At 36.8% G+C, this 25,216-nt stretch overlaps 1 protein-coding gene across 1 annotated transcript in view; it reads left to right on the top strand.

Moving 5' to 3' along the window:
• LOC145267011 (KICSTOR complex protein SZT2-like) overlaps positions 1-25,216 on the top strand; it is a 423,147-nt gene that overhangs the window by 382,492 nt on the left and 15,439 nt on the right. Inside the window, exons 62-65 of the mRNA XM_080122911.1 lie at positions 1,712-1,842; positions 15,422-15,451; positions 20,118-20,587; positions 23,883-24,012. Coding sequence (XP_079979037.1) covers positions 1,712-1,842; positions 15,422-15,451; positions 20,118-20,587; positions 23,883-24,012 — 761 coding nt within the window. The remainder of the gene's footprint in view (positions 1-1,711; positions 1,843-15,421; positions 15,452-20,117; positions 20,588-23,882; positions 24,013-25,216) is intronic.

Genomic DNA, 25,216 nt, shown 5'->3' with positions numbered 1-25,216 from the left:
GTAGTCAGGTGGGAAACAGGCAAACGGAAAAGAGTTCTACAAGCGTGCACTTCTAAGAAAGAAGCTTTGTTCATGGAATCTATGTTTCGATGTAGGAACAGTGGGGAAAATTATTGACAGTAGTTTCAGCTAGACGAGTGTTTTTCGTGAAAGATTGGCGAGGGGGGATCAAAGATTGGAGCTCAGACGAGCACTTGTGTGTGTTGATATGGATACATAAACGTGACATACCTGATTCTGCTGGTCAGCAGTTTTCCCAGAGGTTTTTCTATCAACTTGAAGGAGTTGATTCTCTTGACAAGAAGACGCGTGCGATTAACTCAGGATTGTTTTTTTATAGTTGTTTGTTCGCTTCCAGGTATTACATCTAGCAGAGTTGCGATCGACGATCTTTACTTGGGTGGCTAGTTCTTACACGTCCCATGTCTGAGACGCCCCCCCCCCTCTTTGAGAGGAGACCTCTTTTCAGACCATCTTCTTCTGTTCACGTCCTCAATCCAACTCTGACTATTTTCTCAGCTAATTAGAACACATACTTCCGGGTCAGCTATCAGACTCTTCCAGTGCAATTGATCGGTTACCGAGTTTGATGCGACTTTGACATGGTTTAATAATAGATGAAAACACAGCTCACACCTCCCTGTTCACGACGCCAGTCAGATCAATAGATCAATAGACAGACACCTACTTCATAATGTGTATCGACAGTATTTCAGAATAATAGTAAACTTTTTCGTACTTGTACAGTTTAGCCAAGACATTAAAAAATGAAATCGAAAAAAGGTTATATTGCATGTATTCGTTATGGAACGAAGTTCTCCGAAAAAAAATATTCACTTAATTTCATCAAGTAGTTTTTTTTTGTTTGTTTTTTTTTTTTTTTTTTTTACAGCGAAAAAACAATTTTTTATGATACCGAGCAAAAGGTTCGATTTTTAGGAAGAAAAGCTAGAATTAAAGATGGACAGGGAGTGTTGGCGCTTTAACTGGAGTTATCTCCCCGTGGCGTGTTTAGCAAATTTCAATGCGCTCTCATAAAAACGTGTTTTTCCGCTGTAAAAAAAAAAAAAACTACTCGATCAAATTAAGTGAAAATTTTTTTTCCGGAGATCTTCAGTCCAAAACAGATACGTACAATATAACCTTTTTTTTTCGATATTTTCATTTTTGAATGTCGACTAAACTGTACAAGTACCAACTTTTTGATGTGCGTCGATAATTCTGCTCCTCCCGTCTTTGAAAAACCAAAAATAAAAATAAATTTAGGAATGTTAGGCACTTTATGTACCATGACAGGGCCTAGAAATTTCCAGATTGGTATCTGGGGGCATGTTTAAAAGCCACTGGGAGAGATTCACCCTCAGTCTGTAAGACATGCATCTTGGAGAAAGAAACTAATGTTAAAAGCGCCTCCCGATACTAACCTGGAAATTTCTTTGGTACATACAGCGCTTAGCCTTCCCAAATGGTCACCCATCTGGTATTGACGAGGCTTATCGTTGCTTAACTTCAGTGATCTGGCAAGAACCGGTGTATCAACATGATTGTGCCGTGTATATGCCGGAACATAACAATAGGTTTGCAATTCGCACGAAGCAGAAGATACGACTCATGAAAATTTAAGTAGATTTGTTTGAACATGTGAGTAAACGTTTTCGGTTTTGCTTTTTAGCGTCGACTGTTTTCAATTATTTTCTTTTTTTATGCGCAGATCATCTCCAAGTCAGCAAGCTAACTTGTCCGAGTGGGCAGCTTTACGACTACATCTTGAAACATCCGAATCTTCATGACTTTACAGTGATTAGTCTAACGTCTGTCCTTACCGATTCCGAACTCGATTTAGTAAGTACCGCTTTTATGTTGACTTTTAAAAAAAAAAAGGGTGCATGTTCAGATTGGCACTTATGGTGGCAATTAAAAGTAACAAAAATACAGAAAAATCTGTGTGATGTACATACTCTTTACAGAACGAAGATGTCATATTCCAAAAATCACGTAATTTGATCAAGTAGTTTCTTTTCTTTTTTTTTTTTTTTTTTTCAAGAAAATTAAATTTTACTCTGTGCCCATAAAGAGGTGATGGTAAAATTAAGGGCAGACAACCAATTTTCATTTCAAATTTTTTTTTTGTTTTTGAATAATGTCATAAGGACAACAACAACAACAAAAAAAGATTTAAAACCAAACAATTTATTAATATAACGTGTATTTATTTTTTTTTATTTTTCAGAAAATAAAATTTTCAAATTCTGAAAGCATTCTCTTAGAAGGGTCATTTTATTTACGTTAAAAACAAAATTTGAAGAATATTAAAATGGCTTCGGCCTTCACTTTTGTGTTTATTAATATTGTTACGTTGTCATGTCATAAAATGAGCGTTTGTTGCATATTGGTTGAAATTGGAATGGAGATGATATATTAAAACGTGTCTATTTATAAAGGATTGAGTGATTATCTTATCAGAGTTAATGACGTTGTGTGTGTGATCGTCTAGTGGTCTTTCTATTACATATGTTCATATGCTGTTAAGTGTGAATATGTGTGTGACATGTCATATATTTTCAACATACCTTCTGCCATTTCGTTGGTCCATCTGGAAATTCTCGTCTGGGAGGGAGATTTGATACCTGTTTTTGGGGACGAAGACTTATTTCACTCCAAGACAAGAAATTGGTTCTATAGTTTTTTTTTTATTCACCTTCCAGTTTGTTTACAGAAGATTGGAAAGTGAATTTGGCCTTTGTTGTAGGTCTTATTTCTACCACGTCAGTGTTCGCCCCCCCCCCCAGCGAAGGGGAGGAGACAACGGCGAAGCCATCCGCTCTCTTCCAAGTTCCAAGCAAATCTCCCAGATTCAGCTAACCTGATCACATGACTCACGCGCAATCCAATCAGCTGATCTTGACTTCCGGTCAACGTGTCTACACTATAATTTACACTCTGCCTCTCCCTCTCTATCCAATCTCTAACACTTAGGGCGGCATTTAAAAGTAAAGAAAAAGCAATAAAGTCTGCAGGATATATGTACCAGCCATGGAATGAAGATGATATATTCCAAAAATCATGTAGTTTGACCAAGTAGTTTTTCTTTTTTTTTTTTTTTTTTTTTTTTTATTCAAGAAAGACAAATTTTATTCTGTGTCAATATGGGAGAAAAAGCAGCATCCCATGAAAGAATTGAGAACAGACAATCAACTTTCATTTCAAATTTTTTTGTTTTTTGATAATGTCGAAAGACGTAAGGACACTTCTACACTATTAGGACAAGATTTTGTAATCAATAAATGGAGTTTTCAGATAAAAAACAATGGTTTCACTTTATTTTTTTTGTCAATTCTAATAAGTTACAATGGTAGCTTCCAAATTATGCAGTCAAAATTACCTGAATTTTACTGAATTATTAAAAAAAAACAACTTTAATCGTGTTAGCAGGTGAAAAATTGCCATCATCTTGTTTAACTCGAAATGAAAAATTACCTCCCAATCGTTTTCTTCAAATTCTATTTTCTTTAATAAATAATTTTCTACCTTATCGATTTTCGTAATATTTTTCATGTGAAATTCAGTATTACGATTTCTGAAATTTCATTCTGACGGCGTAGAAACGGCAGAAAAAATGTATAATTGTAACAACTGTTAAAATCCAATTATCTATGCTGATTTGCCGTTTGGATGGGAACTGGCATCTAAGCTTCAGCCTCTGTCCCATCGACGAAACGTTGCATCCCTCTGCCTGTTCTACAAGTATTTTAATAGTGAATGCTCTAACGAACTGCAAGCACTTGTGCCCCCACGACGTGAACACCCTCGACAAACTCGACAGGCTGGGAAATCCCACCCCCACACAGTAGAGATCCCTAGATGTAAAAGATCTTTCTACTCCAGTAGTTTCTTCCCCAGAACCGCTAGATTTTGGAATTCCATTCCAGGTCCCTGCTTCCCCAACTGTACTGACGTGCAGAAGTTCAAGTGCAACGTGAACCGACATCTTGCTGCCCAAATCCCTACATAGTACCCCAGTAGTTGTTGCCCCTGATAGTAGCCTCCTACACCAAAGTGGCAATGTGCCTCGTTTGGGGTGAAAATGTAATAAAAAAAAATATGATTTTACCGTAAAGAATGATAAATTAATGTAGGTTTTAATGCTGGTTAATTAAATTATTAGATTCTGATTTATCGTAAAAATATAGAAGCGCAACGCATGATTTAACACGTATGACTCAAAACCAGACAATAACTTATTAACATTACGTATATATATATATTTTTTTTTTATAAAATAAAAATTTCAAATAATGAAAAGTATTGGTTTAGAAGAATCATTTTATTTAAGTTAAAAAGGAAATTTGAAGAATATTAAAATGGCTTTGGCCTTCACTTATCGGAAAAAAAATGGCAATTTTTTTTTTTGTTCTTTTTTGTTTTTCTTTGAAGAAAAAAAACCCAAACTACTTGATCTGTTTTTTGTGATTTTTGGAATATAACCTCTTCATTCCATGACAGTTAGGTATACAATAAGTTTTTCTTCATTTTTGTTTTTCGCAGAATAAGCACCGGATAAAATTATGATATTGGCCTTTGGTGTTTTTCCAGAGTTTATTCTGTATTAAAAAAAAAAAAAATACAAAAAAATCTGTACGATGTTACCTACCCGTGCCAAAACGAAAATATCATATTCCAAAAATTACATAAATTTTTCACATAGTTTTATTTTTAAATAAGGAAATCAAATTTTTTAAAAATAACTGTCTTGCTCACCATTTTGGAAAAAAAAAAAAGTCTATAGAAACAAAGGGAGATAACTCAATAATTCATGCTTACAAGATTTATGTTGTAATGCCTACGAATTTCCATTAATCACTTAAAAACGATTTTTAAATAAGAAAATCAAATTTTATGAATATCTGAGAAATTACTGTTACCCCATTTTGAAAAAAAAAATCGAGAGACAAGGGGAGATAACTCAATAATAATTCATACTATATTTATGTTGTAATGTCCTGTATTTAAGAATTCAGGTGATAAGTCATCTCCCTCTCAGTACAGACCAATAAGTCTCCTGTGTGTTATGAGTAAGTTGCTGGAATCCATACTAAATAGAGAAATAGTCAACCACATCAGCAGGAATAACCTTCTTAGTGACACACAATATGGTTTCCGCTCTGCAAGATCTACCGCAGATGTGCTGACGGTTATATCCCACAGGATTAGTGAATCTCTTGACAAAGGCTCCCTTTCTAGAGCAATTGCTCTTGACATATCAAAGGCAATCGACAAGGTATGGCATAAGGGTCTACTTCACAAGATTTCCAGCTACGGTATAACTGGAAATGTTTTCTCAATCATTAAATCCTTTCTGTCCGATAGGCTCATAAGAGTAGTGGTAGATGGACAAAAATCGGAAGCCTGCAATATAAATGCTGGAGTCCCTCAGGGGTCAATCCTGGGCTCAACTCTCTTCCTGATCTACATCAATGACCTCCCTAAACACATACTTAAATCATTCGTTGACATCTATGCTGATGACACCACCATCTACGGCAGCACATCAAAGGCTGTAAATGACAAAGTTCTCTCTGATTCTCTCTCCTCTGATCTCGAGCGCGTGGTTCAGTGGGGGAAGACGTGGCTGGTTACCTTTAATGCATCCAAAACCAAACTCCTATCCTTACATCATCAACGCTCTGATCCCCATCTGGCATCAATTGGGATGGATGGCTCTCGTCTGGGTGAGGCCCCGTGTTTTGACAAGCTTCTGGGTTTGACCTTTACTCCTGATCTGAAATGGAACGCGTACATCAAGTCTGTTGCCAAGGTCGCTGGAAAGATGGTGGGATCCTTCTACCGCTCCAGAAGATATCTCACTACTGATGCAATTCTCTATCTATATAAAAGCCAAGTACGTCCAAGGATGGAATACTGTTGCCATATCTGGGCAGGAGCTGCAAAAAACAGCCTATCCTGCCTTGACAGAGTACAAAATAGACTTCGTGGCTTAGTGGGGGATGCTCTTTTCTCTACCCTGCAACCTCTCTCCCACAGAAGAGACATTGCGAGCCTATCCTTATTTTATCGTTATTTCCATGGCACGTGCTCGTCTGAACTCCAATCTCTGGTCCCCCCTCACCAATCTTTCACGAAAACGTCTAGCTGAATCCACTGTGAAAAATTTCCCCCACTCTTTATCTGTGCCTAAATCAAAACGTGGATTCCATGAACAAAGCTTCTTTCTTAGAACTGCACGCCTGTGGAACTCTGTTCCATCTGCCTGCTTCCCACCGGACTACAACTTGGATGTCTTCAAGTCCAACGTAAACAAATTCCTAATGAACCGCCCCCTTAAGTAAACACTTCATCAAATCTACACACTAATGTAATGTACTTGCAATAATCCTTATTAGTGAGGTGGCTTATGATAATGATTGTTACCTGCTGGCCCAAAGCACCAAATTCGGCACACATATACTTTGGTACAAAGTCAAACTTTTTGGAGGGGGGTACCCGATTTTAAAGGTCAAGGTCAGGGCAAGGTCAAAGGTCAAAGGTCAAGCATCGCTATTTGTCTTTTTTCAACTTTCTTATTAATTTCCAATACAAAATGTGCTGCCATTACATAAATTACTGTTAATGCTCTTAAGGGAATTATATATGTAATTCAAGCTACATTTCTTTTAAGTGTATATTGAATTGTAGAACCAGATCATAGGTCACCACTTGTAATTTCAATGTATATAACAATGAATTATTGGCATCAGTATTTATATATGAATTCTATTGGACAAGTAGGGCATTATTTATAAAGACATTAGTGCAATAAACAAACAAGTTGCATGCATGTTTCAGATACAATACAATAAGTCAAGCATAACACCATTCACTTCTATAATAATATGTACTGTAGAACTTAACCGGATGCGAATATTGTAGTGGTAATCAGACTACTTCCTATTTAATGCAACATTCTTGCACTATTGTTGCAAGAATTGCTTACATGGACTACCTCTATAAAACTCTGCATGCATATCTTCTTGGAAGGAGTACAAGAATATGGAAGGGTCGTCATGTTTCACAATCACCTCGGCACTGACATAGTGTTGTACATGTCAGGCCAGCTTTCTCGCATTTACAGTTCTTAACACACATAGGAACTGCTTTGCAACCACACTTTATGAGTTCTTTGCACGCAGCAGCAGCTGGAATTGTGGTCCAGATGGGATGCCACCCTGTGTCTGATTTGGACCATCCAAAACCAGCTGGGCTCGGGGCAGCAACGACTGGTTTCAGACTCTCTGTCCAGATACTGGCCTGGTACACACATCGGTTGACATGTTGGAGCAGAGCATTTTGTGTTGGTGGTAGCCTTTCCATTAGTTTCACTCTGTTCGGAAAGAGGTCTTGCCGAAGGTAATTAACTTTGCTATGGTGAGTTGTGTTGTCGTACATGGCACAGGTGAACTGCTCAATTAGCCTGAATACTGGAGATGATGTTTCTAGAGGAACAAATGGTGAGGACGATGCTGTAGTAAACCCTTCTGTTGAAATTGGGAGTGATTTCCAGGTCTTCCATGCTGATTTCTTTCCTTTACCATTAAATTGGGATGTTACATCACATCCAGTGAAAGCATGGAAGAAGGGTAGTGCTTGACATTTATCTTCACCAAGTTCCAGGCAAACAGAGTTGATATGGTAGTATCGAAAGTGCCTTCCTGCACCAAATCCAACCCACAGATCTAAGTCAGGATACCAACTGACAAAACGGTGATAAACTCCTACAAGGACTACAACCACGTCTGTATCAACAGTTCTGACAAGAACTGATGTTGCACCTTTCCTCAGGGCATCGTACACATGCAAAGAAATCCTGCTGTCTGCCTCCTCGTAGTCACACTTGTCCATTGTACATCCAGGCTGATTGGACAGAACTCTTTCTCCGGAGGTAATGTATACCCATTTTTCAGGTGGCTACTTCTCCTGAGAGCAAAGCAAAAAGCTCTTCTTTGTTTCTGTCATTCTGCAGAAACCCAGCAAAGGACGCGGGAAGTTTGGCATTGCGAGACACCTTCCTGCGTACCCCCTTCCCTCGTTTCTCACGTGTAGTTGCCTTCAAGCTGTCTGGATGATATCTGTCCCAAACAATGTCAATTCGAGTGCTGCTTTGCAGTTGCCTCTCTGTCCAAGGAATGAAGATTTTGTCACTGTACTCCCCAAATGTACATTTGTGTTCATGCGGCAGGATGTGTACCATGGCAGCCCCATCGAAAATCTTTGCATCGAAGTGTGATGATGGTTCTGGCTGAATACATGGGTCGATGCAAGCCAACAGTTCTGATTTATTTCCTGGTAGACGAAGTTTCCCATTCAGTGACAATGCTGGTGGCCATGGGTGATTTTCATGTGAGAAAAACTCCTCGAGGTTTGTGTCACGGACCTGAGTAGCAATGAAGAGTTGGCTGAATAGGTTATAATCACTCTTTATTTCCTGCAACTGAGTCACGTTTCTGCTGGGAGTACTGGTGTGTGGTCGCTTGAAAAGTGGAAGTTTATTTTTCTTGATTGTGCTGTGGATGGATTTCTCTCGTTTCACCAGCACATCACTAACATACCTTGAGTACTGCTCTTTGCCCAGTTGCTCCATTCCGTATAGTGCTTCCACAACCTGTCCATCCATACAGTCATGGGTGTCAAGAACAATGAGTTCCTTTGCTGTGTTCAAGAATGGATTCCCCATTGATTTGATAACATCACACATATTGTTGACTTGTTTGTGGAATGTTTCCTGAATGGCATGTCCTTGCTCATGACTCTGGAAAGAAGGTTCCTCAGACAGGTTATTCATCTCTTCAAATTCATCGAGAATCCTTGCCTGCTCTGGACCGGCAATCATCCATCGTTTCAAGGCAGCAGGATTCGTGGTCAGGCCAATTGCACCACCAGAATGTTTCACTTTTTCATTGTTCTGCTCGTGTACTTGGTCTAGAGGCATGGCTGAGAATGGTCGCCTACCCTTCAGGAACACCCAGTTTTTCTTGAATTCAGCTCTGATTGATGGCGGAAGAGTCTTCATGTCTTTTATGTGTACTGGCAGCCAGCGAGAGTAGTTCATGCGATCAAGCACAAAGAACCATGGTGCCAATGCTTCCAACACTTCTACATAAAGAGCAAAATTCTTCTCCCTGTGTGACCTCACAAAGATAAGGACTAGCAGCTCCAGCTGAAGAATCCTGTCCCAGAATGCGAAGGTTGGACTGTTTTGTGTCATGTCAGTTCTCCAGTCTTCGAAGTGTATGCTGCGTTCTGGACACATTTCATGAAAGGAATCACGCTGCAACTTTGCAAGAGTCATAGCTGTCATCTGATGTGCATGTCGTGTTCTGGTTAAGTGGGCAGCCTTCAGGAAGGAGTCAGCAGTTCCAGCTGTAGCAACACCACTCTCAGTCAGTGCAATACATCAACCAGATTCTTCCAAGAGATCCCCAACCATTCTCCACAATGCCATCTCAGTATGTAAGCCTCCCAGGACAACAACATATTCAGACTCGCCAAGGGTTTCAGACCAATTCCACTGTGCATATTTGGCCAAAGCAAAGAGAGGTTGATCCACTGCAATAACAGGTATTTGCCCAGGGTTTCGCAATGTTGTTATTTTTTTCAGTACTTCCATACCATGCTTGACCATAGCCATCGATGCAGCCCTTTCGTAAAAGAGTGGCAGTAGAACGCTTGTCCCGGGAATATCAGTAACTTCGCCTTCGCGTGCAGAATGATGCGAGGCCCAGGCCATGATATCACCTTTTTCTAATTTGTTCTTTTGGGCTACAGGTATCCTTTCCTCTAACCACTGATTTTCTTTGTATATTGCTTTACATAGAACAGGTTCAGGATCAGGGTCTTCCATAGCTGCAGCTTCTGTGACATTAACAGTGTCGGTGTTGCAAGCAATAGCTGGAACTATTCGATAACTATCTGGAAGGGATGGATTTCTAATGTGTGCCTGTGGTGGTATTTTGATGGGCTCTCTACTTGTCTCTTGCTTATTCTCTGCAGGAAACTGGAACACACTGATACTTGTGCCATGGAATGATCCTTCAGCTGTTTGTGATGTTGGATTGTGATCCAGATTGTCTAGTGCCCCTGCTGTGAACACACCATCAATAAGTTGCACAGGACACACCACACCTTCCTCTTGATATCGTTCACATACTGCATTTGTCAGCCAGTCTTCGACTTCTAACACTCTTTCATAGCTGACACTGATTCCGAGTTTATGGAGATGTGTCAACATTTTCTTGCTCCGGGTTTGCGTGTGAACACTCAAGCCTACATATAAGGGAAGCGGTGGTTCTTTGGATCTATGGTGGCGTGGGTTCTCTGCTACTTTGGGCTGATCTTTACAATTGAATCTAATCAGCTGGCATATGGTCAGACATTCTTGTGAATTTGTTGCGGTCTGGTCCTTGATGTTTGAACCATATAACAACATGGAGATCAAGACTTTGAGTGAATTTGGCACTGAGTCATCTTGACAGTCTGTGGTGAAACTTCCACTGAATGTACAGAATTTTGTCTTTGAAATTTCTTGCCGTATTAACTTTGCTATGTGTACCATTGAGAGAGCGTCCTTCTCAAAATCACGAGACTTCAACTCCTCCTTTATGAGCTTCTGAAGGCCTTCATTAAAGACAAGAACTGTTTGTTTGCCAACTGATTGTTCCTGACACTGATCCTTGTAATGATTCAAAAGTTTGTTTTTCAGCCGTGTCTTGTTCACCTGTTTTTCATATCCCAAGGCTGCAAAGCGAGCTACACACATTTTGTGCAGATTTACTAATGGAAATATGTACTCCCCGTCTTCAACATTCGCTTCAATATAAGATATCATTTCTACAAATACCCTTGAGTCTGTCATTGATTGATCAGCTGTATCCGATAATGTAGCCATGGATCGCTTGTAACTTCTGTATCGAACACGGAATGCATCCATACATTGTTTGTGATACTTTGCTTCAATAGCAACAAGATCCCCATCTGCAATAGTAGCTAACAAGTCAGTATCTTGTAGTTCTGTTGCTTGCTCACGCAGTGTTTTGTCTAGTTCTAAAGTTTCACATTTGTGAAGTATACCATCTGACTTCTTGCAAAATATACACATGTTGCAACCCATTACTTCATCACTTCGAGATACACGTTTGGATTTTCTTTGTCCAGTACTAACATCATCGCCAGAGTGGTCAACAATTCTCTTTCTAGCATTTCTCTCTTGTGCCCTTAACAATTTTGATTTGGCAAATAATAAATGACAGTTTTTATGCCACTTAGCACAATTCACATTGAGGTCATTGGTTGTCACATCATCACCAAAGCAAATTCTTGCAGGCAATGATTTCAGTTCTTTAAAACCATGTACATTTTTCATAAATTCTTCATATGCTTGTGAACCTTTGCCATCCTGCTGTGTTGCAGGACACTTTAATGCCCCATCTCCTGTACCGCATATGATGCACTTTGACCAATCCATGTTGCATTGAAGATTGAAATGCAAGCTCTCCACTACTGACTTGCCTTGCTGACTTCAGTTCTCAACCAGGAAGCACTCTGAAACATAAAAATACATATTATTACAAATCCTGTTACCAACTATACTACTTGAAGCAAGATAAAACTAAAATGACACCTGAAATTACAGTACTACCACATTTTGACCTTTAACCTTCGCCTGACCTTGACCCTGACCTTTAAAATCGGGTACCCCCTTCAAAAATGTTTGTATTAACCCAAAGTATAGATGTACCAACTTTGGTGCTTTGGACCAGCATGTAACGATTTGGTCATATTTTGGCCATAAGCCACCCCACTATTTCCCTAAGTGGCTTCCGGGCCTTAATAATTGGTGATCACTATGTAAAAAATAAAAAAAATGCATACAAATTTCCATTAATCACTTACAAATGATTTTCTTTATAAAAATAAAACTACTTGATCAATTTGTGATTTTTGGAATATGATATTTTCATTACGTTACCATATTTAATAGAAGTTCCTCTCAGTATCTTAGAAGCGTTCTTTAAATAGTTTCTTCCAGGTCACATGGAATCATATTTAAAAAAAAATTTTTTTTTAACACAGGCATCACCACATTATCAAGGCCAAGAGGCCACTCGAGGACAAGGGTTAAAGAGTGTATAGAAGAAATTCGACAATATAGTAATCGTTAGTAATGGAAATTCGGTAAATTTGTTAACAAGTGGAATGGTTCATCAAGAACTTGTTTACGTTAGACTTGAAGACAACCATATTGTAGTCAGCTGGAAAGCAAGAAAACGGAAAACAATTCCATAGGCGTGCAGTTCTAAGAAAGAAGCTTTGTTCATGGAATCTATGTTTAGGTTTATGCACAGATAAAGAGTGGGGGAAATTATTGATAGTGGTTTCAGCTAGACGAGTGTTTCTTGTGAAAGTTTGGCGAGGGGGACCATAGATTGAAGCTCAGTCGAACACTTTCCATGAAAATAACGATACAGCAGAGACAAACTCGCAACATCTCTTCTGTGAGATAGAGGTTGCAGGGAAGAGAAAAGGACATCTCCTACGAGGCTATGAAGTCTATTTTGAACTCTATCAAGGCAGGACAAGTCCTTTCTAGCAGCTCCTGTCCAGATGTGGCAACAGTATTCCATCCTTGGACGTACCTGGCTAGAGAATAGCATCAGCAGTGAGATATCTACTGGATCGATAGAAAGATCCCACCATTTTTCCGGCGGCCTTGGCAATAGATTTCATGTACGTGTTCCATTTAAGATCAGGAGTAACTGTCAAGCCCAGAAGCTTGTCTAAACTTGAGACCTCCTGTAGACGAGAGCCATTCATTTCAATTGATGCCAAATGTGGATCAGAATGTTGATGATATAAAGAGAGAAGCTTGGTTTTAGATGCATTAAAAGTAACCAACCACTCCTTTCCCCATTGTACCACATGCTCAAGATCAGAGGAGAGAGAATCGGAAAGAACTTGGTCGTTTACTGTCTTAGATGTGCTACCATAAATGGTAGTGTCATCAGGATAAATGTCTACGAATGATGTAAGGATGTGATTTGGAAAATCATTAATGTAGATCAGGAAAAGAGTTGGGCCCAGGATGGACTCCAGCATTAATACTGTGAGCTTCTGATTTTCGCCCATCAACTACTACTCTTATGAACCTATCAGAAAGAAATGATTTAATAATTGAGAAGACATTTCCAGCTATACCATAGCTAGAGATCTTGTGAAGTAAACCTTTATGCCATACCCTATCAAAGGCCTTAGATATGTCAAGAGCAATTGCCCTAAAAAGAGATTTGCTAATCCTATGAGATATAACTGTAAGCACATCTGCTGTAGATCTAGCAGAATGGAAACCATATTGTGTGTCACTTAGAAGGTTATTTTTGCTGAGATGGTTGATTACTTCTGTATTTAACACAGATTCCAGCAACTTACTCATGACGCACAGGAGACTTATTGGCCTGTACTAAGAGGGGGATGAGCGATCACCTAAATTCTGAAATACAGGGCATACTGATGAGATTTTCCAAGGTGATGGGAAGCTGTTCTCCTTAAGACAACGTTTAAACAGTTTTGTAAGTATGGGCACTAGTTTTGGTAGAAGTTTTTTAAGTACTATAATTGGAATACCGTCAGGGCCTGTTGCTTTACTGGAATCAAGGTTTTTGATTAGCTTGGCAACATCACGTACAGATATATGTATATCACATAGCGTGTTTTCTGATACAGGAGGAAATATTGGGGGTTGGCGGCCTTGGTTGCAAAGGGTAGAATTAGCTGCAAAGTTCTTGGCAAAGAGTTTGGCTTTGTCTGATGCTGACGAGATTACCTCAGGTCCATTGATGATAGTTGGGATAGAGCACACGCTTCTGTTCAGGATTCTGTTTGCTATTTGCCAAAACTGGTGGGAACCAAGCCGCTGCTCAGCTACTTTGGACTTTACGGACTGAGCATACAACTCTCTTGTGTTCTTTATTACTTTCTTACAATGGTTGCTGGCAGTCCTGAAAGCAGCTTTAGTTTCCATACATCTATTATGTTGGAAGCAGTGGAAAAAGTGATTTCTGTGAGCAATGGCAGCAGCACATTCTGGAAAGAACCATGGCTGGCTGTTAGGTTTTTACTGGAACTTTTTCAAGGATATGAAACGGTCTATACCTACAATTAACCATTCCGTCAGGTCTGATGCTATAGAGGACACATCCTTTTTAAACATGGAATGCAGAGGTAGATCCGATATAAATATACGGAAACTATCCTAGTCAGCCTTAGTGTATCGATATACTGTACGATGGAGAGGTATGTCTGGGGACTTATTACATTTTTATCTTAATTGATACAACAGAGTGGTCAGAAGATCCAAGAGGAGACAGAACAGAAACTGAACATAGTTCAGGGCAAGTTGTGAGAAAAAGGTCTAGTAGACTCGCATACTGGCCGTCATTGTCGGGCACACGGGTGGGTTCGTGAACAATCATATTCTATGAATTCGAAAATTTCATTGTTGGCATTGGTTTGCAGGATATTTTTCTAGTCAAAATTCTTTTCAGAAAGATATCCGTTATTTATAGGAGGGAGCATGTGAAGGCTGCTAGCATTCTAATTGAAAGTGATTTTTGTGGAACGAATTAGAGTCAAACTTGTTTAATTTTCGATTTTGAGCGATTATTGGGGCTTGAAATTGAGTACCATTTTGTTTTTTTTTATAATAGTTTGAACACCAATATTACTTATGCATAATATCTCCTCAGGCAAAAATATAAAATGACAGTGAAACGTTATGAAAAATTTAAACTAATACCAAAAATTACGCAAAATAAATAAATGCTACCAAAGGCAACGTATGTTACTCTTCTACCTAGCTGGATAAGCTTTTTGTATTTTAACTTATTTTAAAGTGTTTTTTTTTTTTTACTTAAAAATAAAGGTAGTGTAAAGCCTGTTGAGTTAGGATGAAAAACAAAATGGTGGTCTTGTTAGAGCCATAGACTAGTCTTAATAATCACGGAAAAATCGAAAATTAAATCAAATGCCTACAGAAACACACCCAGTAAATTTCACCAATTGTGCAAGTATTTTGTTTAATTTTTGATTCTTGGGCGATTATTGGGGTTTCAGATTGATCATCAGTTTGTTTTTATGTTCTAACTTTCCAGACTTTGCAATACATTTATCTTTAATTAAAAAAAAAAACACTTTAAAATAAGTTAAAACTTTTCTTATTAGTCAATTTTCATTTGTTAGTGTATGTTAGATGTATGTGTGCAACGTGTTGATGTACGGAAGTGAAATCTGGGTTGAGGCTATGTGTTGCATGGATAGAAATGATACGATGGATGTGTAATTTAAATATTGTTGTGCTTTACCTCTTTTATTTCAGCTTCCGTTTGATTATTGGACTTCTCGGAAGGTAAGATTCCGATCCTATTTCGTTTGCTTGACTAAGGAAATCTCCAAGACTAATTTGCGTTTTTACATCGGCTGCTTTTCTTTTTCTTTTTCTCTTTTTTTCTGTTAGTTTTTTTTTTTACTTAAAATTCTTTCGAAATCGGGTTTTCTTTTCTTTATTTCTAAATTGATTTGGATTTCGGTGAGGGGTCAGAAAAATAAATTTTTGGAGCACAAAAGGTCCCTTGTTTTAATGGTGCTACTTTCGTCTTTGTAGCTCTTCAACGTTTTCGTTTTTAAAAATAGGAAACCTTTCTTTTGAAATGACCTTTGTGTGTGTGAACATATATACATATATATATATATATATATATATATATATAGTGAATGAATGACAAAAGTCTATATTCCAAATTTCATGATGTTGACCATCTTATAATTTATTCCTTTAATTCAGTTGACATTTACAATTCTTGACAGTATCTGCTTCGTAGCACAAAATCAATCACTTAATTATTATATCAATCAGTGAATCTATTTTACCCTTAACTCATCAGAAGAAATAGCAACAATCAATCCATTAAAAGGAAATAAAGTGCATTTTGACATGATTAAAATCTGAAAATTGTTTCCATTAGGCCATTTTGAATTTTAGAAAAATATATATATTATATATATATATATATATATATATATATATATATATATATATATATATATACTCATGCAATTAATAGTATAAGTTTACTAGGCAAAGGCAAATGTAAGCTTCAGTCCAATTGAAACTCTGCAGAATAAGGATATTTTTAACCGTCTTCATTTATTGGAGATATTCCGTCAGAAAATAAATTTTACGTGTAAATTTTGGTTTATAGTTTTCATTTATGACTGGTATATATCTTTTTTACACAGGCATCACCACATTATCAAGGCCAAGAGACCACTCAAGGATAAGGGCTAAAGAGTGTACAGTAGAAATTGGAAAATATAGTAATCATTAGTAATGAAAATTCGGTAGATTTGTTAACTTATATGGAACGGTTCATCAAGAACTTGTTTACGTTAGACTTGAAGACAACCATATTGTAGTCAGCCGGAAAGCAGGAAAACGGAAGACAATTCCACACGCGTGCAGTTCTAAGAAAGAAGTTTTGTTCATGGAATCTATGTTTAGGTTTAGGCACAGATAAAGAGTGGGGGGAATTATTGATAGCGTTTTCAGCTAGACGAGTGTTTCTTGTGAAAGTTTGGCGAGGGGGGGGGCCATAGACTGAAGCTCAGAGATGTTCCTTTTTACTTGTCTCCCCACGAGGGCAGAGTTAGACACAAGGTCGGTTTTTAATGTGGTGAAAATCCAGCTCCCCTAAAAGGGACACTCTGGATAGGAACAAAAATAAAAGTTGTCTCAGTCATGAAGGATTACTCCTCCACTGACTGACGACAGAAAAGGTAAAGTGTAGCGTCAGAACAGATACTACACTGTGATCTTGGCCTTCCTAAGATATTGTAAGAGGTTCAACATGGTTGAAGAAGCTTCTCCTGGACTTCAGTTGTTGAACCATTGGTTCACGTCTATGAAAAAGATTGCATTCATCACTGATAGCTTTTGTGGTCTCTGCTTGGCTGGCAATGCCAGTGAGGATGTACAGGTTAGGGTTAGGAGGTACAGAGTGTATAAACTAACTAAATTAGGGGAGCTATTTTTTGGGGGGGGGGGGTCACCGCTTATCAAGGCCCAGAGGTCACTCAAGGATAAGAGTTAATAAGTGTTAGGTAGTGATGCTTACTAATGGTGGAACTTGGTTAATATGTAACAAGTGGCGTGAAGAAATCTAAAGATTGAAATATGTTTGCATATGTGTAGCCAATTAAAATTCTATCTTTCCTTTTTTCTTCTTTCTGCTTTGAATGCTATTAATTAAAAGCTGCTTCTTAAAATTTTTTCTATTTCAGATTGGCAATCTTGCTTGCATAATTTTTTTTTTTTTTTTTTGGTGGGGGTGATGGAGGAGGGGACAAAATTATTTTTTATGCCTTGCAATCTTGTATTAAATATTGTTTTATATATATATATATATATATATATATATATATATATATATATATATTTTTTAATTGTAATTTATTATTTTTTTACTAATAAGTCCAGGTTAAAAAAACCATTTGAGATGGAAAGGTTGTAAATTTGATGAAGAATATTATGAGAGGATTGAACTGCTTTAATTGTAAAAGTTAAAATATTGGGTGCAAAACATGAGGAAGAGGAGAGAATAATCGAAACAGAAAAAAGTATATTTCAGATTAATATCGACATCTTATGGCAAAGGCCAACCTTGCAGTTAGATGAACATAGTTGCATCAGCATTTTGGAGCATGGTGTCATGGAGTGAAATGCAAACATAGGGATTATGATCAAAAGGAAGGGAGGAGAAAAAGAGAAGAAAAAGAAAAAAAGATGCGTGGAAAGTTCCATTCAGAAAGCATGCAGTAGTTCTTACTCTTACCCCTTTGATTGAGAGCCAGTTGTGTTTGGTGCTCTTTATTGAGAGCCAGCTATGTCTGATGACGTGTATTGAGAGCCAGTTGTGTGTGGTGCAGCATATTTGAGAGCCAGCTGTGTCTGCTGGTGTGTATTTTGAGCTAGCTGTGTTTTATACCGTATGTGGAGGAGCAGCTCTGTCTACTGCGGTGTATTGAGGGGAAGCTCTGTCTACTGCGGTGTATTATAAGCTAGTTGTGTGTGTTGCAGTGTATTGAGACCCAGTTCTGTGTGGTGATGTGTATTGATACCCAGTTGTGTGCGGTGCAGTTTATTGAGAGCCAGTTGTGTGTGGTGCTGTGTATTGAGAGCCAGTTGTGTGTGGTATGGTGTATTGAGAGCCAGATGTGTGTGGTATGGTGTATTGAGAGCCAGATGTGTGTGGTATGGTATATTGAGAGCCAGTTGTGTGTGGTGCGATGTATTGAGAGCCAGTTGTGTGTGGTGCAGTGTATTGAGAATCCGTTGTGTCTGATGCTGTGTATATTAATACACAGCATCAGACACAACCGATTCTCAATAAAATCGTCTTACAAAAAAAAAAAAAGCTTACGTGCCGGTCAGAAAGAGAGAACACTGGTGTTAAATACGTGTCGGTGACTAGACAAAGAAAATAAGTGTGTGTCAAAGATCTCGTTTTCCCTGCGACTCTCTCTACCTACAATGTTTGTGTTTGTTAGCAAGAACGTTACAGGACTAAGATGACCTGCTGAAAAATAATTTGTCGCAGTTAATCAATCGTTAGGATGAATTTAAAGATGCACAGAGCTCGAGAAGCTTAAGTAGTCCTTTGAGGTTTCTTTCTAAATGCTACTATTCTGACTTGCATAACATTTTGATGGAGTTAACCAAAGATGCGCTGTATCTGTATGAGAAATGTACTTTTCAACAAGAACTGGTACCTTTTTGAAAGGTCGTCAAAATTGAAGAATATTATAAACATTCAGCATGTGTCGTTCGACAGAAGCATTAGTTAACATTAGTTAACATTAGGTTAAAGTTGGTTTAGGGTCTTCTTTTCAGGAAGAAGACATGGCCTAAGGAGGTGACCCATTTGAAAATTAATTTGTTGAATTTGATATTGTTGATCATTACTACGATTTTAGAATTTCTTTTTCTTTTTTTACTAATGATTTAAGGTTGATGAAGAATGTTATGAGAGGATTTTTCATACTAATGGGTCACCATTTATAAAGCCACTCAAGGATAAAGGCTAATGAGATGGATATATTGTCTGTGGAATGATGGCGAATATTATGAAAGGATTTTTTTATACTAATGAGTCACAACTTCTCAAGGCAAAAAACACTCGAGGATATGGGTTAACGAGATTGATAGATTCTCAGTTGAATGATGAAGAATATTATGAGAGGATTATTTATACTAATGTCACTATACCAAGGCTAAAAGCTACTTGAGGATAAAGGTTAAAGAGATAGATTGTCAGTTGAATGATGAAGAATATCATGAGAGGATTTTTTATACTAATGAGTTGCTAAAATCAACCCGAGGATAAGGGTTAATGAAATGGATAGATTGTCAGTTTAATGATGAAGAATATCATGAGAGGATAGAAAATAATGAATGGAATAAAGACAATTTGTTTATGAGGACAGTTTTTTTTTCCTTTTTCTTTTCTTTTTTCTTTTCTTGTCTTTTTCTCTTCATTTTTTTCTTTTTCCTCTTATCTCCTTTTTCCTTTTCCTTTAATATTTAATATTTCTTGTCTTTTTTCTCTTTCATTTTTTTCTTTTTTTCTTTCCCCTATTTCATTTTTTTCTTTTTCATTTATTATTTTCGTTTTTTTTCTCTTCATTCTTTTTTCTTTCTCTTTTTCTTTTTTCCTTTTCTCTAATGTCTTTTCCTTTTTTGTCCTTTTTTATTTTGTTCTTTTTCTTTTCTTTTTCTTTTTTCTTTTTTTTTTCTATTTTTTCTTTTTCTTTTTTCTATTTCTTTTTTCTGTTTCTTTTTTCTTTTACTTTTTCTTTTTCTTTTTCCCTATTTTCTTTTCCTTTTTTCTTTTCTTTTTTTCTTTTTTTTAAATTGCAGATTACTTTTACTTATTTTGAAAAACTTTTTCCATTTTCAGTTTTGCAAGGAATTCTTAAAATCTTCCTAAATTTTGATTCCATCCTTTGTGTATTTCCAGGAATCCAGTCCCCAACATGACAAGGAAGAAGCTCTGGTGCTCCACCGACAATCCCGCAATTTGAGTGGAAACTCCGACGGATCATGTAAATCAAATGACGAATACAACGTCGGCGTTGTCGTAAAACTGGACACGCGCAGCCAAAGCGGCGGCAGTGTTTGCAGCATGGGTAGTGGAACTGGCACGAGTTCGCAGTTCCCACCATCGGGCCGAGACAATTCGACCCTTTGCCTACAATATTTTCTCGTGCTGACCAGCAAGTGTGAGCTGCCGATGCAAAGTTTTGTGCAGAAGCTCGGCGGGACCTTACGTGCCACGGGAGCCTTCCTCGTCCCAAATACGGTTGAAGATTTTGAAGAGTTTAGCGTGCCCGTCAAGCAGCACATCGGAGTTCGATCAGAAACGACAAACAGACAACGCAGACTTCCACCTCTTCACAGCTTCGTCACCAAGGAAGCCGATGCAGCCAAGTAAGTATATTTAACGAATGTTTTCAAGTTTCAACATATTACCGACCAGGTCTGTATATCGAACGTTAATTTGTAAAGGATGAAGCAATTTCTGTAGGAAATGTTACGCGGGAGAGCTAAAAAAGACACAAGCAACAATACTTAATACTAATCATTATCCATATTTCGGATGTTTAATAAATGTGAACCAGTCTGACTGCATAGGTCCTGGATATGACCTTAAACTATATCTGATGGTGAGGCCCCAGCTTGCGGGCTTTGGGGAGTGTGGAGCCACCCTTTAATTGCCATTGCTCCCAGGTTCACTCTGACCTGGAGTAGTAGTATCTATTAGGGTCCCAACTATGGATTGAATAGAAACCGACTTGAAAACAACAAATATATTCTATCAAAAAAAATTTTCTTTAAAATCACTGGATTTGGCATTAAATAACCAGTTTACGGGCTTTGGGGAGTGTGGAGCCACCCTTTAATTGCCATTGCTCCCAGGTTCACACTGACCAGAAGTGGTAGTACCTGTTAGGGTCACAACTATGAGTTAAATAGAAACAGACTTGAAAAAAAACAAAAATCAAATATATTCTATTAAAAAATTTTCTTCAAAATCACTGGATTTGGCATTAAATAACCTGAAAACGGTTGATATGCCGTAAAAGAACCAACCAACCAACCGACTGCATATCTAATATCTACAAGGTGCCTTCAATAAGTTTCCAGACTTTTTTTTTTATACAGGCATTTAAAATTATCTACATGTTTTGGTTTCGATTCTAGCTGATGGCACCCAGGTTGTCATTTTTTTGTTTCTTCACTTTTAGAATCACTCCTATATATTGGGTACAATATAATAATCAATAGAGTATTGGCTCTATAATAATGAATGTAAAATCTGCGTGTTATATTTGTGACTTTTGATTGTTTGTTATAAACTTCCGGCACCAGTTGTTATATTTTGTGTCTTAAAGTATTTTATCGCAATACCCGATAATGGCCGTCACACTAACAAATTTAGTGTATTGTTGCAAGAAAGGCAGACAGGATATAAAATTTAAACTTTTTAATGCAATGGATGAAATATCTTACCTTATCTGTAAAAGAGTAATAAGAGAGTTATATGATCAGTCCGTCAAGTCCAAAGTAGCTGAGCAGCAGCTTGGTTCCCACCAATTTTGGCAAATAACAAACAGGATCTTGAATAGAAGTGTGTACTTTATCCCAACCATCGTCAATGGACCTGAGATAAAATCTTGTCAGCATCAGAGAAAGCCAAACTCTTTGCCAAAAACTTTGCAGCTAATTCTACCCTATGCGATTAGGGCTGCCCCCCCCCCCCCCCCCCCCCGCCCTATGTCTATGCTTTCAATAATTTTCCAGACGTTTTTTTGTATGGGCATTTAAAATTATTTTTTTTTAAATTATTTTTTTAAAAATTATTTTTTTAAATTAATTTTTTTTAATTTTTTTTTTTTATTTATTTTTTTTTATTATTTCTTTTTTTAATTATTTTTTTAAAATTATTTTTTTAAAATTATTTTTTTAAATTAATTTTTTTTAATTATTTTTTTTCAATTATTTTTTTAAATTATTTTTTTTTAATTATTTTTTTTTTTAAATTATTTTTTTAAAAATTATCTAAATGTTTTGGTTTCGATTCTAGCTGAGTCATTCAGCCAACCTCCACCATGAACTGCTGGTGACGCAAGCCTTTATATAGTGTGCATGCAGATGTAGTTGAGAGCAGCAGTTTGTGCAGCGATCTCAGAGGAAACATGTTGTTGTGTTGTGTTGGTCTACCTTCAGCGCGCTGTCATAATAACGTGATTTTCCACTGTAAAAAAAAAAAAAAAAAAACTACTTGATCAAATTAAGTGGATTTTTTTTTTTTTTTCGGAGAACTTCAGTCCATAACGGATACGTACAAAATAACTGTTTTTTTTTTGTTTTTTTCAATATTTTCATTTTTTTAATGTCTTGATTAAACTTTACAAGTACCGTTCCCATTTAAACTTGGTGTAACTGTGAATGAAATTTAGATTAAGTTTGTCACTTGTAGTCGTTTTATAGATATTTTACCACATATTTCCGTATCTGATCTATCAAATTTTTTCTGACTCTCTTAATGTGGTTATTTCCTTGAGCAGTGTGTTTTTCCCAATAGTTCTTTGCTATAATGAACTGTGTATCATAGTTGTTAGGAAGGTACAAAAAACATAGTTTCTGACAACTTAATGCGTCATAAACAAGTGGTTGAATATTGTAGTTAACCACAGGTTGGTACCGTTGTCATAACAGTGGCTGCTCCTGATGATTGGGTGTCTTCGCTCTTGCTGATGCGATCTGTGTTTTGTTTACAAATTGTTATAGGCTCGATGGAGATCTTATATTTCAAAATATAACTTGCATAAATTAAAATGTCATATTTAAGCATATTTTACAATTGAGCAATGCCGGGTAGCATGTATGACATATATTGTTTCGACCTGATAACACCAGTTGTATATACAGTTTGTATAAAATAAATATGTCTCTTATCGTATGTTAAGTTAATTTGGGATTTTTTTTTTTTAGTTTAATTAGAGTTATTCCACCTTATCTTTAAGATGAATTTTGCCGTCATTATTATGAATGTGGCAATCGCCTGCTGCAATTGTCTTACATGGTTTTCTGGAATAAGTCCGTCCATCAATCCTGTCAGCATTGCAATGGAAAGTCCTTACACCAAACAAAAGTACAAGTCTAGTTTATAAAAAAATAAACAAATGAAAAATCTAAATATTAATTTACTTGTCCGACGCCCAGTGTCACAAAAAAGTACATTATCATCGCAAATATTAACAAGAAACGAATTACCTCCCTTTATAGTTGCTCTTTATCAGTTAAAAATCATTAAAATTATTTCCTCTCCAAAAATTTAAAAAAAAATGGCTTTCTGTTTACAGTTTCAAATTAGCTATTTTATTTCATAATTGTTTTATTTTATTTTATAATTGTTTTATTTTATTTTATAATTGTTTTATTTTATAATTGTTTTAAAAAGTCAAGTTGAGAGGAGACTGCTTGCTTTTGGAAAATCCGTTGACTCTGACTGCTTTGGGAAACCTTGGAAACTGATGAAAACTCGGAACTGCTTCGAAAAACCTCCGCCTCCAACTATTTTCAAAATTACTTAATTTAACTCTGCAACATTTGATAATGTCAAATGCAATCCTACGTTTATCAGAGATGGCGTTGACTCCCTTTTGCATGACGTGTTGTCACTTTATCTTAAACGAATGTTTAACTTTTCTTATTGCAGGCGAAAGATTGAACGAACGGTAATGTTCTGTATGGGAAAATGTCGGCGTGACATTCTGTGGGAAAGGCTCTTGAAAGGTGGACAAGAAGATGAAGGAAAGAAGAAGAAGAGGAATGAATTTGATGATGGGGTAAGTGGAGGTGTTTTCTTTTTATACTAAGGCTAAAAGCCATTCAAGGATAAAGTTAACAATTGTCAGTTTAATGAAGAACAATACATTGGGAGGATTTTTTTTTTTCTGGAAATCACTCCAAACATGTAGTAAAGCCACTCGATGTACGGAATTACCAAGAACGGAACATGATTATTGCAAAGACAGGAGATGACCTTTGTTTTTAAATTATTGCAACAACAAAAAAAAAAAACAGAAAAAAAAAGGTAACAAACAAAAAAAAAAAAAGGTAAAAAAAAATGGAAAAAAAAAAAAGAACGGAACATGATTATTGCAAAGACAGGAGATGTCTATTGACCTTAGTTTTTAAATTATTATTATATTTCATTATATTTTTCTCATACTTTCTGTGAAAAAAAATTTTTTTAACCTGAACTTTATTTTATCTCCAAATGTTATCTTTACTCAGCGTTAATTTAATTTTACTGTAGCTTATTTTATATTATCAGTAAGAGCAATATGTGGAGAGGATTTTTTTAATGGAAATCAATCCAGACATGGCATGAAACATTTTGAATCAATATTCAAAAAGTTAATCACAAAAGCCAGGAAATGCCTATTAGCCTTGATCTTAAAAAGATCAACGCTGTAGGTAGTGTCAGGAAATAGTGATTACTAACGATTACTATAATGTCTAATTGACTACTGTACACTCTTAACCCTTATCCTCGAGTGGTCTCTGGGCCTTGATGTGGTTATGGCTATGTAAAAAAAAACAGTGTTAGAAAACAGTGTCAGGAAATAGGTAGAAGCATTTAATTGTCTGTTACCTATCTATACATCTATCTATATATCTATCTATACATCTATCTATGTATCTATCTATACATCTATCTGTGTATCTATCTATACATCTATCTATACATCTATCTATATATCTATCTATACATCTATCTATGTATCTATCTATATATCTATCTATGTATCTATCTATATATCTATCTATATATCTATCTATCTAATGGAGTAAACAACAGAGATTGCATCGTGGGAAACAATAAGCTGAGCAAGCATGCAGGTGCAGAAGAGGTCAAAAGGTCATGTTGTGACATGTATCAAACTGGATGGCCGGTAAGTTGCACTGGAAGTATGCGAGCGGTGACCAAACATGATGTGTCAGGTTTAAGCAAGTTTAGTTGAATTGGATCCTAGAAGTCAAAGA

The sequence above is a fragment of the Euprymna scolopes genome, chromosome 42 (genome assembly GCF_053919585.1).
Source record: "Euprymna scolopes isolate OS-2025 chromosome 42, ASM5391958v1, whole genome shotgun sequence".
Taxonomy (NCBI): Eukaryota; Metazoa; Mollusca; class Cephalopoda; order Sepiida; family Sepiolidae; genus Euprymna; species Euprymna scolopes.
This window is presented reverse-complemented; position numbering and strand designations above follow the sequence as displayed.